The 17,337-nt window shown below is 43.1% G+C and overlaps 1 protein-coding gene across 5 annotated transcripts in view; it reads right to left on the reverse strand.

Moving 5' to 3' along the window:
- The window catches only part of INPP5A (inositol polyphosphate-5-phosphatase A), a 429,997-nt gene that overhangs the window by 9,812 nt on the left and 402,848 nt on the right, over nt 1-17,337 (reverse strand). For all 5 annotated transcript variants that reach the window (XM_044420719.1, XM_044420716.1, XM_044420718.1 and 2 more), the window contains one exon: nt 5,006-5,117. In XM_044420719.1, coding sequence (XP_044276654.1) covers nt 5,006-5,117 — 112 coding nt within the window. The remainder of the gene's footprint in view (nt 1-5,005; nt 5,118-17,337) is intronic.

Consider the following 17,337-nt stretch of genomic DNA (forward strand, 5'->3'; position numbering starts at 1 on the left):
TCAGAGAACTGGATTCACTGTACAACACGTAATGCCTTGATTGGATTCAGCATCAAAGCTCTCACCAGGAAGATGGTGAGAGCAGCAATGTGGCACCCTGGTAAAATGCATGGGAATTCTCCATGGCTGCAAGGTGAAACTTCAGCTTAGGGTTACAGGTAGAAAGCCTTGAAAACCCAAACAGGGTCATAGGCCTGGTTATTTGCCACATGAGGCAGAGTAGTGAAGTGGTCCAAACAAATGACCAGAGAGGCATTTTTGCATCTATTTGAATTACTCTGGATTTAAGTAGGGTGGAATCAGTGGACTGAACATCTAGGGCATGGGTCCTCAAACTATGGCTGCGGGCTGGATCCAGCTCCCCATGCTCATTTATCTGGTCTGTCTCAGGTCTTGGACTTGCTCGGAGAAAATGATTTCCAAGCAAATCCAAAAGCTCTGAGCTGCCACAGGCGTGAAACTGAGCAGAGAGCTGGTGCAATAATGTGTCAATAACTGGCTTGATGGAAGTAGTTGCAATTCTCAGTGAGTTCTCAAGGTGCTCATCAGATGTTTTGCTTATAATTTTACTCTTAGTTGCTCACAAATGTAGGTGCTGCCAAAAAGTGAAGAGATGAATAAGGTGTAATTGTGAAGTGAGGGATATTTGTCTCTGAGAAGACAGGACTTGAATGTCAGATTGCAGCTCTATGCATTCCATTTGAAAATTGGCAGGTCGCATATTTATGTCAACTGAAAATGAAATTGCAAATATACCAAAACAGTGATTATTTTCTCAGAAATCTTGAAATCTGTTTTCAGTTTCTTGAATCAAATCAAAAAGCAAGGCTGTATATTTCTCACTGTTCACAGGACTGTGTTTAGCCAGCATGTTGAAATGTATAAAACTGTTTGCAACAGTAGGTTGAAATATTATTGATAATAGCTGCATTTCACCATGAGCATATGTAACATCTGGTGGTATCAATTCAGCTGTCTGTGCTTGGAACATAACACACTGGAAGCAGCACAACACCATAAAACTGAAGCCATACAGGTGTACAAATAGCATACATACGTTTATTTTACGTGACACTGGGACACAACATTGTCGCCTACAAAGTTCACACTTGGGAAGTGTGCCATCAAGTTACAAAAAAATGCAAAAAAGGCTCCATGTCGGTACAAATGATTGGATTGAAGGGTGTAGGTTTTGGAGTCCTTGTAGGAACCAACATGTTGGTGTGAGAACACAGACAAATCCTCTATATGTCCTCTATGATATAGCTGTGAGGTATACCTTGATGGATAAGGGTTCCAGGCCCCCTTGGTATAGAGAAAGAAGGAATTGTAAAATGTTCTCTATAGTTGCAGATTCAGGCAAGAAGTTGTTACTGGTCACAAAGTACGTAAAGTGTTTCCATTTCAAGCCATATGATCGAGTATTTGGGCATAGGGCTGAATGTAAAATGTATTGAATGTCCAGATGCAGGTACCGAACTTGACATTGGTACTGAGGTTATTATGGCTACCAAGGTCAGTGTATTAGCCATGCCATGAGTTTCAGCATGTGCAAGTCTGGGTGTCAAATCCTACCCTATTGCTGAGTGAGCAGGTATGGAATTTCCGGAAGATGAATATACATCCGTCAGGACAGCTGAAGGAGGGTTGGAAACCAGGTCTAGTCAGGCCACCACAGAGTGATCAGTATGCCAGTGATGTTGTCCCATGTGATCTTCACTAATGTCTTCATTATTAATGGTATTGGAGGAAAGGCATAAAATGGACCGCTGTTCCAAGAGATCATGAACGCATCACCTGCAGAGTTCTGTCCCATCCCTGCTCTGTGGCAGTAAGTATTGCACACTCTGTTTTGATGGGCTGCAAACAAGTGTATCAAGGGCATTCCCCACTGGTTGAAGAGATGGGGACAGATTTCTTGATTGAGTTCCCATTTGTGTGTCGTGGACATGTAACGGCTCAAGGAATCAGCTTCTTCCTTCTCGATGCAGGCCAAGTGAACTGCTTGTATGTCCATTCTATGGTTGATGCACCAGTTCCATAGACAAGAAGCCAGTTGTGCAAGGGGAACCAATCTTGTCTCCCCCTGTTTGTTCACATAAAACATGGTGGAGATGTTGTCTGTTGCTATCTGCATGGTCTTGCCCATCAAGATGGTTCTGAAGGAGCTGAGAGCTTTGAAGTATGCTAGTAATTCCAGGTAGTTAATGTGTCTCATTCTCTCATGACCATGCCAGATACCTTGAGTTTGGAAGGATGCACAGTGGGGCCCCCATCTGGTTTGAGATGTGTCCATGTACAACTGTGGTGGCGAACCAATGGCATGCGTGCCACAGTGGGCATGCAGAGCCCTTTCTGTCGGCACGCGAGGCAAGTCGCCCCAGCAGACAAGCATCGGAGAACAGTGCACACAGAGGCCATGCGCATGCTCGGAAAGGAGTAGTGGCACCTGGTGATGATGTCACAAGTTGCAGCTCATAACTGCGACTCGTCCAAGCTTTCACATGGCCGGTCAGTGCACTGCCAAGGTTAGTTGTTTTTTCTAAACAAAAACCTCAATTTTCAGGTTTTATTGCAGTGTTGGCACTTTGTGATAAATAAGTGTGTTTTGGGCTGCAGTTTGGGCACTCGGTCTCTAAAAGGTTCACCATCACTGGGTCAGGGTTAGAAAAATGAGGTGTATGATTTTGATGGTTGGAATGTGTTCAGAATGGGCAGAAATGATGAGCTGTGCAGAAAAAGCTACTCAAGGAAGGTTTTTTCAAAATCGTCCTATTTTCAATCGAACTTTACCCTTATAGTATGGTTAGGGGTCTTCAGCTGGGCAGGGTTAGGGTTACAAAAACGAGGTGTTTCGGCATGGTTTTGATCACTGGAATGTGTTTAGAATGGGCAGAAATGATGAGCTGTGCAGAAAAAGCTACTCAAGGAAGGCCTTTTCAAAATCACCCTCTTTTCTATGGTATTTTACCCCTGTATTAGGGTTAGGAGAGTGCACAAGGGTAGGGTTAGGGCAGTGGTGGTGAACCTATGGCATGCGTTCCACAGCAGGCATGCAGAGCCCTCTCTGTCGGCCCGCAAGCCAAGTTGCCCCAGCATTGCCCCAGCAGCCGAGCATCGGTTAACAATCTTCCATTCCCAACAATCTTATATTCATTGATTTAAACAAAAAAACCCTTAGCATTTAGAGGTAAGGGGTTGTTTCTATGTGCATAGATGTGCAAAGGAACAATGGGATTAAGATTTTTTTCTCAAATCCGGGTGTTTATAACATTTTGCTGCGAAGAAGAGTCATGTGATCTCTGCAAACACAAATTCACAGTTTTGAGAACTTTAAAACCAAGCAGCTATGATAGTATCCTAGACAGAAAAATTGTCCCATAATCTTAGAGAAACCTCTGGAAGAGCATGACATTGTGAATTAATCAATGAAATTCAGTTACCAACAAATTAAAACAGTGCATGAATATACAACCTCATGCTACATAATTAAAAACTAATCCTTATTTCATGATGAATAACCTTTGGATTATAGTGTATCTTAAATAGCTATCTAACTATCTTAACTATCTTTATATAGATAGTTAATTATATAGATAGTTAATCTTTATATAGATAGTTAAATCTATATAGATCTTTATATAGATTTTTCCTCAAAAAGTGTTTTTTTAAAAAAATCCAATTTAAATTAAAAAATTAAATTTAAATCCAATTTAAATTTTAAAATCTGATTTTTTAATTTTTTTTAAAATGTTGATTTTTATCCACCCTGTATAAAACAGAAATCAACCCATAATTCTATTTGCAAGTTCTAGACATCTCAATGAGGAAATAGCATTCATCATCTTTAGTTGTCATGAATATAATATCATTGTCATTGCATTCATTATCCAGATTGCATCCTTCCTCATTCTTCTGCACTGAGCAATAGAAGCTCTGCCTTCTTTCTCTAAAACAAACAAACAAAATTTGGCAAAAACTGGGAAGAAAAAGAGAAAATTATGTTGAAGAAAAATGGGTTTCAAAGGGCTCCGTCTTTCTATATCTTAAAAGGCCACATGCCAGGCTTACACAGATACAGGGAACTAAAGCCACACTATGTGGGGTGCTGCCCAGGATCTGTTCTTGTGGGAGCAATTCAAGTGCACGTCCAATCATACACGCAGACAGTTCCCATGTAGGCAAACCCTTCTAATTTGGTAGGATCAAACCTTCACGCGCGCACACACACACACACACACACACACTTTTTGTCCCCTCCTTATAGGAGGGAAGGTTAACAAAAGGAGAAATTTCTCCATTGACATCAATGGAGGTATTTTAGCTTTTGCTAAAGAATTGAGGCCTTTGAACTATTGGTGCTGGAGAAGACTCCTGCGAGTCCCTTGGACCGCAAGGAGATCAAACCAGTCAGTCTTAGAGGAGATCAACCCTGACTGCTCTTTAGAAGGCCAGATACTGAAGATGAAACTCACATACTTTGGCCACCTAATGAGAAGGAAGGACTCACTGGAGAAGAGCCTAATGCTGGGAACAATTGATGACAAGAGAAGAAGGGGATGGCAGAGGATGAGGTGACTAGATGGAGTCACTGAAGCAGTCGGTGTGAGCTTAAGTGGACTGGGGGATGGTGGAGGACAGGAAGGCCTTGAGGAGTGTTGTTCATGGGATCGTGAAGGGTTGGACATGACTTCGCAACTAGCAACAACAATAACAACAAACCGTAATTCAGGACCAAGGTCAGTTGCAACAAGAACATGTATAAATGAAGGTTGGTCTAAAAAGAAGGAAGAAGAAGGGGAAGAAGAAAAGAAAACCAAGTATGTTAATAAACTAAAAGGCATACCATATAAGTAGAGGGAGCACAAGACGGTGCTTATAACACACTGTGAGCTTGTGAGGACTAGAAACTTGCTCTTAAAATAATAAACCATTTGCCATCCCTCTAGCAGTTTCAAGGCAATTCTCATAAGCTAAAGAAATGAAGTTCCATGCCAATTCTTACCTTTAAAATCAACTCTTTGGCAGAATGTGACATAAGGATCCTGTCGCACCAAGCTGGACATCTAGTGTTCATATACTGCATTCCCTGGCTACAGTCTTCACTATATGGATAGCTGGAAGAGGGGGGAAATGAAAGTGAATGCAACATCTGTTAGAGTGCACACAAATTTTTGCAAGGCAAATTTATCTGTCATTTGTTTTGTTGCAAGTTTTGTGTTTTAAAAGTATTTTAAGTCTTCAGGTAGTTTATTGAACTCTTTCAGGAATGTATTAAAGTCCTTCATCCTAATTTCATGAGAAGCACAACCCAGGATGAGGTCTCTTGACTATCGAGATACACAAGGGTGTAAGCATGCATTGCACACCCATAATACATATTTCATAAGTGGGAAAGGATAGAGTTACATGCAAAGGAGGCTGCAGCTAGGTTGGGACCACACATTTGCCTTTTCTTCTTGTAGTGCTGATACACAACTGGAAGAGGCTATTGTGTGGGTGGGAGAGAGAACTGGAAGAGGGGAGATGGGAAAGTCTAAGAACACGAGGAGTGCTTGGGAGAGGAAAGAGGCCCATGCAAAGAATGTATTACCTCACAGCTGTTCCATACCTGTGCAAATTGCTAGAGCTGTTTTTGCCATGGGGGGCACTTTGCAAGATGTCCTCCAGTGATCTAGCTTATTAGGAACATTATCTGAGGTACTGACAGTTCTTACCCCCAATCCCATTCACTGAACAGGTAACTTTTTTTGGTAACTTTAATTGTTATCTCCATAAAGACTTGATTAATAAAGTGATCTACAGATGATTTTGTATCCTTGAAAACCTGATTGCAATGTTCTTTTATTTATTTCTGGTACTGGTGAGCTTGCCACATAAACTATTGATACAGTTTTACTAAGAACATTAAGGAGACGTTTAATATTTGGGTACATATTAGGATATGTAGCCTAATATTAAAATATTATCCAACTAAATATAATCTTTGTTTTCTTTAGTTTTAACAGATATAGCCGACCCATGTAATTGAACTTTGCCCTCTGCAAATTGATACATTTTACTGTGAGGGCCATTGAATGGATCAATACAGTGAATTGATAAAGCAACATTTAGGATGCAGTGGGCCAAACAACCAAAACAGAAGGCTGGAGGCATAGTGAGTTGTATCGAACATATTGTCCTTTTCTGCACCCTTGAACAGTTCACTGCACATATTCAAGCCACTGTGAGTGGTAGTTCATGCTGGCAACTAGTTTGAATGTTTAGTGCCCACTTGCAGCTTACTACATTGTGTGAACCTGGGAAAAAGAAGGTTAGCAAGGCTTGCACAGCCAAACAACAGACCATAACCCAAGGTTACCAGGTCTGTACAATGCAAACGGCTGTGGCTTGGCACTGCTTATTCAACCTGACTGCCCATTAATGCTGTCACAGACAGCACTGTGGCTGTGCCAGTTCTTGAAAACTCCTGTATGTTTTTAAACACATTGGCAGGACAAGTATGCAAGTATGCATCTCCCTCTCTACACACCCACTCATATAGAAATGTTCTAATAAAATAAATAAATAAATAGTATAGTATTTATGAGTACATAGTATATATATATATATAGTATACTGTATATTAATATTCCTCAACAAAGGGTTTATAAAAGAGGGAATAGCAAATTTAGCAAGTTCACACAATATTTGTTTTAAAAGTTTTAAACTTTCCTCTTCTTTACTCTAGGAAGCAAAATTGATTTCATATTAAAGTAGTAAAGTTGGAGCATTCATACTCAATGTATTTTGTAAAAGTTCACATCCCTCTCTCTGTGTGCATGAACACGCACTCCCCCCCCCACCTTATATGCTCTTTACTTACAAGATAGCTATAAATTCAAATGGAACTAGACATACAGACATGTTGTGGTTTAAACAACCTTAGTAATTATGACATTGATTTAAAGAGTTTGAAATTTGAGACAAAATGATATTTCACTGGAGAAGGACCAAATAAAAAGTCATTGTAATTTATGAAAAACAATAAAAACCCAGCAAGATTTTGTTCCATCTGTCCTTTATTTGGTTCTAGAAAGCCCATGTCTTACAATGAACATATTGCAATTTGAATGGATGTGACAGTTTAAAAGGAATTGCCTCATCTAGTAAAAGGATTTTTTCATTCTGCGTCACACACTACACAACTTTTGTTTGTCACCAAGTGCATACTTAGTAGCTTCTTAACAAACTTACCTACATTATACAGTGTTACTTGCATTCACACATAATATTTTTAGGTGTACATATAATCTGTTAGAGACAGTTGTTGTCCCTTTAAAAATAGAAAGTACATCTGCATACATTTCTTATTGGATCACCTTATTTAATACAGCATATCCAGTTACTGTAATAGATTTCCACATCTCCAGTTCATGCTAGTTTCTTCTGCATCAATGGAGATAAGAACAATTCTGAGGCCTGCCTGTTATTCATTTGTTTTTCTGGCAGGATTAACTGTATGAAAGAATGAAGCTTGCATCATTCAAACTTGCTGTTTTTATTAATTTTGTTCAGCACTAAAAATTTAGAATTTCTTCCAAAATTGTTTCTTCTCATGCAGGGCTAAATTATGAAAGCCCATAACTCTATATTATCTCTGATTCATATAGGATGCCTCTTTACAATCATATTAAGACAGAGAAAAGGCCTACAAGTCCCTGCATGCCCCAGTCAGCTGGGATTTGTTGGCCTTTTCTCTTTCTAAATGCACATATAATTGCATCCTTACTGGTTTTGTATTGTTCTCATTGGATTCAGTAGACATTATATTCCAAATACAGATAGCAAGAGAAGTTAACACAGAGAATTCCTAGCTAACAAAACTATAGACAAAGCTCCAGTTTCACTGGGGCTGTAATCTACATACAGATTGGAACATACAAGGACAGTATTCTCTTGAAAACTGTCAGTAGCTATTTGATAGGTTTCAAGCAACTATTCCATATTTTCCTGAGGGTTAAATTACATTCTGTATACAAATGCATGTGAATGTAGCTTGGTAACACTTTTTCTGTTTAAAATATTGCTCCAGGAGAAGATGACTGGGAGCAAAAAGAATTAGGACAATGAAGGGTAATGAGGGAAATTGCTTAATGCCTTTTCTCTTCCCACTGTCCTGTATCCTGCTCCAACTACTATCACCCCAAAGTTTCCCATGCTCATTTGGAACTGCATGGCTGTGATGGGCTTGCCAACCTGGCACTGATGTGAACAGGGGAAAGTATAGGAAGAGAAACAGTTAAGTTCCTCACCCCACACACCCTTCTTTTCTTCCCAACAGTCCTATTCCAAAGGTGCTTTTCATTTTCTTCTGAAGCTACAAAAGCAATGGCTTGTACTGGTAAAGCAAATTTGGGCCAAATCCATGCATGCACAAAAAGTAAATCTGACCAAATAGCTGGAGAATTTGTAAAGCAATCCAGAGAGATAGCCGAGTTAGGATATTCCCCCAACTTAAAAATGCATCCCCCCCACCCCCCGGCAACATTCTATCCAAAGTGTTTTGAATTGGGATTTAAACTGCTGCTGATTTTAGTTTCTTTAGTTGATTTTTTTTTTGGTATTCTTAAAATTGGTTCATGATTTTGATTATCTTTTGCAAGCCAGCTTGGAAGGGTTTTGCCTGAGGTAGCATAAATACTTTAAATGAAAAAATTGTGGGCTTTCAGATAGGGAATGCTATTTTATTATTTGTTATTTAGTGCTTGCAGGTAAATTTGTGTGAAAAGAACGAACTCTGGAGGGATTCCTTGTGAAAAACAGATGTGTGTGTGTGTGTGTGTATAAGTGTTGAAATCTATTCTGCTTATTGGTGAATTGGGAAAAGAATTACTGAGGCTTTCAAAATGAAGGTTTTAAAATAAGATTTGTGGGATTGAAACAAAATGCCTTCATGCTTGAAGAGAAACTTATTTACCACCCTACTTGGTGTGATATAATAAAACTGAGATGCATAGCTCTCTACCAAATCGGTTTACAAACTACACTGCCATTAGAAAGATTAGCCATGGCAAACAGCCAACTAAAGCGTACTGAACGTATTGGAACAAACCAGTGAACTCAGTACCTTTTCCACCTCATCAAACCTAACAAGACTCATTTTCAAAACATATTATGAGAATTCAATTTGCTGCTTCACTGCCATACAGCTTATTTCTGACTGTCCATGGGAGGCTTTGATGATGTAATATTCTAGCTAGCAGAATCTCTTTGTCTACAATTTAAGGGTTGACTTTTGTAGGCAGCCTATTAATGTAGCTCCTCCTTTAAGTTGTGCATGAACCTAACATAACAAAGATTACCCTTTTATTATAGAAAGTGTACAAATCCATCACATTCAGTATTGCTCACTCCTTTCACAGCATTAATGGTCTTGGTTTCCCCATGTTATGCTCTATGCCGAGCACACATAGCTAACAATGAGACCAGAAATTTCTCATATATATCCTGCAAATTGATATTTGTAAGTTTCCTTTAATGAGCTCATTGCCTCTTCTCAGAAAAATGATCAGAATAAGAAATAGACTTAATTCTATTATTGATAGTAAATTTAGCAAGTCCAACTTGAACATAACCAGCCGAAGCCCAAAGTTGTAACATCCTATGAAACTGGGACTATCCTGGAACAGATCAAAGATTCCTAAGGCTTGGCAGACAATCTTCATATAGAAACAGAAACAGAGCAAGTCAGCAGGAGCCTCCTGGGCCATTTAGTCTGATTCCTGGATCCAGCCAGCTTCACTCATGACATGCCTACTATATGCAGGTCCAGCCTATCCTTGAACACCCTCACTGATGGGGCTTCAACCACCTCCCATGGAAGCCCATTCCATACCCTTGGGGTCCAAACTGTCAGGAAGTACTTCCTTGCATCCAAATTGAACCTTGGTTCCCTGAGCTTTGCTCCAATGGAACATGTCCTGGCCTCCTCTTCAGAGGAAAACAGGTCTCTACCCACCTCCATGTGACACGCTCTCACATACCTATATGTCATCAGCAGATCCCCTTGGAGTCTCCTCTTCTCCAGGCTGAAAAAACCCAGTTCCCTCAGTCTTGCCTCATACGGCTTTCCCTGCAATCTGGCCACCATCCTTGTGGCCCTACAATGCACTGACTGTAACCTGGCTATATCCTTCCTGTAATGTGGAGCCCAGAGCTGAACCCAATACTCCAGTTGTGGGCACACCAGAGTTGTGTGGAGTGGTAGTAATACCTTTCTCGATCTAGAAGCTATGCTTCTGGCTATGCAAACAAGGATGGCATTTGCCCTTTTGACTGCCACATCACACTGCTGACTCAAGTTTAGCCTGCAGTCGATCAGTACCCTGAGATCCCTTTCACAAGTGCTGCTCTCCAGCCAGTTGTACCCTAACCTGTACTTATGATTTCTATTTCTATGCCCCAAGTACAAGACCTTGCACTTATCCGCATTGAACTCCATCCTGTTGTCCCCTGCCCACTTTCATAGTCTGTCCAGATCCTTCTGGATCCGGTGTACCTGCTCCTCTGTTGTGGCCACTGCCCCCATTTTAGTATCATCTACAAATTTGATCAGCAGACTTGTCATCCCTTCTTCCAGGTCATTGATGAAAAGATTGAACAGGATCGGTTCCAGGACAAAGCCCTGGGGCACCCCGCTTGTCACTGGCAGCCATCCTGATGATTCCCCACTAATAGTTACCCTCTATTTGGTCCATCAACCATGCCCTAATCCATCAGATAGTGTACTGATCTATCCCAAAACTCCTCAATTTCTCAACCAGGATATCATGTGGCACTTTGTCAAAGGCCTTGTGGAAATCCAGGTATAGAATCATAGAATAGAAGGGTTGGAAGGGACCATGAAGGCCATCGAGTCCAACCCCCTGCTGTTGCAGGACACTATGTTACCCCATCCCACTGTGTCCCCTCTGTCTAGCCACCTCGAAACCTTGTCATAGAATTCCACAAAGTTCGTCTAGCAGGACCTGTTTTTGCAGAAGTTGTGTTGCGTGGCTGTCAACCTCCCTTCCCTATCTAGTGTTACTAGATCTCTCATTATCATGAGTCTTTCCATTGTCTTTCCTACAATGGACATACGGCAAACCGGCCTGTAATTCCCCATGTGCCCCCTTTTTGAAATTTGGGACCACTGATGCCACCCTCCAGTCCTCTGGAACCTCACCCATTCTCCATGAGGCCTCAAAAATGGAGGCAAACGGGTGTGAGAGTACTCTTGCCAACCTCTGAAGTACCCTCTGGTGTAACCCAACAGGCCCTGCTGCCTTTGTAATGTCCAATGCCCTGAGGAGCTCCTCAATTTCAAGGGGGGGTGAGTCTAATCGGTGCCCCTAAGTCCCCGGGCTCATCCAGTCCCTCATGTAGGTCTCCCCCATCCTGCTTTGGGGAGAATACAGTGGCAAAATAATCATTTAGCATCTGTACCTGTTCCCTGAATTCCCTATTTCATTATTAAGCAGTCCCACCACCTGTCTCCCCTTCTTGTTATTTACATGTTGATAGAAGCCCCTTTTGTTGCTCCTGATATTCTTTACAAGTGTCAGCTCATAATCAGCCTTAGCCTTGTGAAGAATCCTTCTGCAATGAGTCTCCTCCCCCTGGTATACCCTTTTGTCTACTTGCACATATAGGCCCATTTCCTATGGAGGTTGCTCTTGCATCTAATCCCTCTTACCACCTCTTTTCACATCCATGGTGGCACTCTCCTTCACCTCCCTGTCTTGCTAACTACCAGTATTGTGTACGCTTTATTATTATTATTATTATTATTATTATTATTATTATAACATTTCTATGCCGCCCCTTGCCGAAACCTCGGGGCGGCTTACAACACGATAAAATACAATGAAATACAATAGCACATAATAAATTACCATTAAATACAAAGTACAAAAAATACATTGGTTTACAAATATAAGATTAAAATTATCAGTATAACTTAAGTAAATAAAAATATAGGAGGAGAAAGAGAAGGAAGAAGAAGTTGCCCTGGCCAGATCATATGTTTTAACAATTCAAATGATGTTTAAATAAAAAGGTCTTTACCTGGCGCCGAAAAACCAGTAACGACGGTGCCAGGCGGACCTCTTTGGGGAGTGAATTCCATAGGTTGGGTGCCACCGCAGAGAAAGCCCTCCTCCGAGTACTTACTCTCCTAATTTCTTTCGTGGAGGGTTCCCGGAGAAGGGACTCTTCCGCAGATCTCAAAGGGCGGTCGGGCATATACGGACGTAAGCGCTCGTTCAGGTAGCCAGGACCCAAGCCGTTTAGGGCTTTATAGGTCATAATCAACACCTTGAATTGGGCCCGGGCTTCAATGGGAAGCCAGTGAAGCTGACGGAGGAGTGGAGTCATGTGAGCATAACGCCCCGTCCCCGTCAGCAACCTGGCAGCTCTATTTTGCACCAATTGAAGTGTTCGGACTGTCTTCAGGGGAAGCCCCACGTAAAGCGCGTTACAGAAGTCTAGGCGGGAAGTCACCAGCGCGTGTGTCACCGTCGCCAGGCAGTCGTATGCTTGTGCCTCTAAGACCTCCCTTTTGAGTACCATCCACTAATCCTGAACTTCCTTGCCTTCCAGTACCCTCTCCAAGGAGACTTCCCCCAGTCTGGCCTTCAACTGACCAAAGTGAAGTCCCAGCTTCTAGTACTTGACCTGCCGCTCATCCCCATTCCCCATGTCATGACTGGTTCTGTGACCATCTGGTGCCCAAATCATACACTCTGTGATTAGCTCATGACAACCACGATTTTCTCCTTGTTATTCTGGAAAAATTGTTGCCTTGAAAAACTCCCTATTTTGCAGATTTATGTACATGAAGCAATATCCCTAGCACTATTTATTTTGTGCCAGAGAAGAGCAGGTTGCTTACCGGTAACTGATGTTCTTCGAGTGGCCATCTATGCAGTCACACATATGGGTTCTGCACCTGCGCAGTGCCTTTGGCCGGAAGATTAACAGCTAATGGTTTGGCGGGAAACTCTGCTCCCCCTCCCCACTGGCAGTATATAAGGAGCGGAGTGTCCACCATTTTCCAGTCTTTGACAGACCAGACGTTCTCTCTCTAACACAAAGTTTTAAGAAGAACTAAACTAAAGCCAAAGAAAGAAAAACTCTCAGTGGTATGACAAACGGAGAAAATAGTCCAGTATCGAAGATAAAAAAGGTCGGACCACCCGTGACACCAAGCGGGGCTGGTGGGTGGGTTGTGTAACTGCACAGATGGTCACTCAAAGAACATCAGTTACAGGTAAGCAACCTGCTCTTCTTCTTCGTGGCCTCTGTGCATCACACATATGGGCAGAATAACAAGCTTAACCGAACTGGAGAAGGGAGGTGTCATCAACGAAGAATAGAAGAAAGCACGGCTCTGCCAAAAGAGCAATCCCATCTGGTACGAACATCAAGTCTATAATGTCTGACAAAAGTACACAGAGTAGCCCAAGTGGCAGCTCTGCAGACATCTTCAGTCGGGACCCCCGATGCAAAGGCTGAGGAAGCAGCAAGAGCCCTAGTGGAGTGACCTCTTGGAGTAGATGGTAAGTCCAATTTAGCTAACTGGTAAGACAGAGTAATTGTGTTAACTATCCATTTAGAAAGCTGCTGGGAAGAAACAGGAAAACCCCGGTTTTGTTCCGAGTATTTAACAAAAAGTCTGTTAGAGTGCCAAACAGACTCAGTCCTGGACCTATAAAAGGCTAGACAATGACAAACATCCAGCATATGCAGGGACCTCTCTATCGGATTCGAAGGAGCCGGAAAAAATGCTGGTAAAACAATCTCCTGATCCATGTGGAATGAAGTAGCTACCTTAGGGAGAAAAGATGGGTCCAGTCGTAAAACTACCTTCTCCTTATGAAAATTCTAAAAAGGAGGGTCTACCCTAAGGGCACAGGGTTCGCAAGACCTACGAGCTGAAGTAACTGGTACAAGGAAAGCAGTCTTCCAGAAGGCAAGGCGTAGATCAATTGTCGCCATGGGTTCGAAAGGAGGCAGTGTCAATGCTTGTAAAACCACTGAGAGGCTCCAAGTGGGCATAAACGGTCTGATTGCTGGATGGGGGTTACAAAGTCCTTTCAAAAATCTTTTAATCAATGGTTGAGAGAAGATGGAAAAACCTTGCACAGTTCCGCGGTAATAAGAGATCGCTGCTGTATATACTTTTATGGAAAAAGGTTTGAGTCCAGACTGGTGTAGTTTGAAGGAATTGAAGGATCTGTTCTACAGATGCGGATGGCGCTGGAAATGAGTGAGATTCGGCAAAACTAGAGAATTTGCGCCACTTCGCCGTGTACGACTTTTGAGTGGATGGTCTTAATGCAGAGTCGAGAATATATTGCAGATCTGGACGTAAGGCTTGTGAGGCCGATGATAGATTCACTAAATCTAATGAGGCAGAGGTAGGAGGGATTGCAGGTGGCGTCGATACCGGTCTGGCACTTATAGGTGTCGAATTTGCCAGGCGGTTAATTTCAGCGATGGCAGGTCTGGGTGTCAGATCATGCCCTGTCGCTGAGTAATGAGATAAGGGACAAGAGGAAGCTGAAGAAATGTTTTCCGAGAAATATGAAGAAGAGTCGAGAACCATGGCTGGCATGGCCACCAAGGGGTTATCAGTAGTCCTGTGGCTCCTTCATGAATAATCTTTGTTACCACTCTCATGATGAGGGGAATCGGTGGAAAAGCCTAAAAAGTCATGACGCTCCATGGAATCATGAAGGCGTCCCCGGACGACCCCTGTCCGATTCCCGCTCTGGAGCAATAGTTCACGCACACCCTGTTGTGTCGGGTGGCAAACAAGTCTATGTCTGGGGGACCCCAGAGGTGAAACAGTCTGTCGCAGATCTGACGGTCCAGTTCCCATTCATGTGACCGTGACATATGTCTGCTCAAAAGATCTGTTTCTACATTGTCCGCACCCGCGAGATGCACTGGTATAAGAGCGATGTCCCTCGGTATGCACCACTCCCAGATTTGCATCGACAGGCAGGCTAGTTTCGGGGACCATGTTCCCCCTTGTTTGTTTAAATAAAAAACTGTGGCTATGTTGTCCGAAGTTACTTGGACAACTTGATGAAGAAGCATGTCCTTGAATGACTGTAGTGCTTTGAATACGGCAAGAAGTTCCAGGAAGTTGATGTGGTTCCTGGAATCCTGATAACTCCAAACCCCCTGGGTATGTAGGTTGGAGCAAATGGCTCCCCATCCCAGAAGGGACGCATCGGTACCGAGAGTCACTGTAGGGTACCGGGGTCGAAACGGGATTCCGACATTTAAATTGTCTGGTTCTGTCCACCATAGGAGGGACTGTAGAACGGAGGATGGGAGTCGAATTCGCTTCATAGGCGGATCCCTTTGTGGTCGGAATATCCCATTGAAGAATAACTGGAATGGACGTAGCCGGAGTTTGGCATACAGGACTACGGCGATGGATGCTGCCATATGCCCCAACAGTCTTTGAACAGATCGGGCAGGAACAGTTCCGTCTCGTTGAATTCGATAGATGTGTCGGGTGATAGCATGTTGTCTGTCTCAAGGAAGGAAGGCTCTCATCATTGTAGAATCCAGCCAAGCTCCAATAAAGATGATAGTCTATGTAGGGAGAAGAGAAGATTTCTGGCGATTAATGCAGAGTCCAAGGTCTTGCAATAGATCACAAGTGATATTAACAGTGGAAGTAAGTTCTACTCTAGTCCCGGAAACCAACAGCTAATCATCGAGGTACGGGTATATCCGAATTCCACGTAGTCGAAGGCAGGAGCAAACAGGAGCCATACACTTCGTGAAGACTCTTGGTGCAGTGGCTAATTCAAACGGCAACACCTTGAATTCGTAGATTACAGAGGCTACCGCAAAACGAAGGAAACGCCTATGATGTGGATGTATCGAAATATGAAAATAGGCATCCTCAAATCCAGCGATGCAAACCAATCCCCTCTCCCCAGCAACGGAAGGATATTTTGAAGCGGAGTCATCCGAAACTTTTTTGGTGTTATGAATCTATTAAGAGCTCTTAAGTCCAATATAGGTCAGAGACCTCCATCTTGTTTCGGGACCGTGAAATATCTGGAATAGAATCCGTGGAGTCCTTCCGATAATGATAAGCGACGAACAGCTCCTTTAGCAAGGAGTTGGTGAATCTCATCCAACAGAACTGACGAGCTCAGTGTAAACCGGATAGGACTCGATGATGGAACAACGTCGAATTCAATTCTATATCCGTGCTGGATGATAACACCCACCCGTCAGATGTAATGGACTCCCAAATGGGGAGTTGGCTTTTCAGGAGGGTGGAGTTGGGAGGAGAGGAAGGGTTTGCTCGCCCCATCAGTGCTGGCGTCTATCTCCGTCAAAGCGGCGGCGGCCTTGCTGGAAACGCTGAGATGGTTGCTTGCGGCGTTGCTGGTGATGTTGTGGCTGTTGGTAGGATGGATATTGTTGCCTATACGGAGGCCAGTTCCATGACCACTTACGTTGAACAGGCAGTTGTAGTTCCATGCGCCGGGCCGTCATTCTCGATTCATGAATCCTCTTCAACTTATGATCAGATCGGGCGTTGAATAGGCCGGATTCATCAAAGGGCATCTCCTCAATTCTCCGCTTCATCTCTTTTGGAAAGTTGCAGTTACACAACCATGCGTGTCTCCGGAGAGAGATGGCGCCGACGAGAGCCCTTGAATCTGTATCCACATGGTGCCTGGCTGTGGATAACTGTTGTATGGTGACTTGCATCGCTATTTTGATGAAGACCCTCGCCAAATCACCTTGGTTATCAGGCAGGGCAGCGATGATGTTATCTAAACACTGCATTATGAAATACTGATAGCGCGCCAGGGTCGCTTCGTAATTAGATATTCTGAGGCCCACTCCTAAAGCCGCATAGACCTGGAGCAGAAGAGAATCAATTTTTCGTCCCTCTTTGTCTCGGGACGCTGTGTGACCCCGCGCCTCCCGACCTTGAGACGATTCTACCACCATCGAATTTGGTTTGGGGTGGCAGAGGAGGAATGGAATGTCTCCTTCCCAGACCCTGTACATCGCCTCATATTTTTTGGAGGTCGGTTGAGGCTGCGCTGGGAGGTTCCATGGTTGGGTCATCGCTTGTCTGAGGGTCGTGATGAGTGGCAATGCAATGGAGGTCGGTTGCTCTCCCCGTACGATGTCACAGAAACGGTCAGTACTAGGCCCCGATAGTTGGCTCACTTCGATCTCCAACAACTTCACAAGCCTGGACATCAGCTCGGCGAACGTGATGTGCGGTTCTTCTGGTGATGCTGGACCCTGTGAAGTGACCGC

This window comes from Varanus komodoensis, unplaced genomic scaffold (genome assembly GCF_004798865.1).
Source record: "Varanus komodoensis strain SLA01 unplaced genomic scaffold, ASM479886v1 scaffold11, whole genome shotgun sequence".
Classification (NCBI taxonomy): domain Eukaryota; kingdom Metazoa; phylum Chordata; class Lepidosauria; order Squamata; family Varanidae; genus Varanus; species Varanus komodoensis.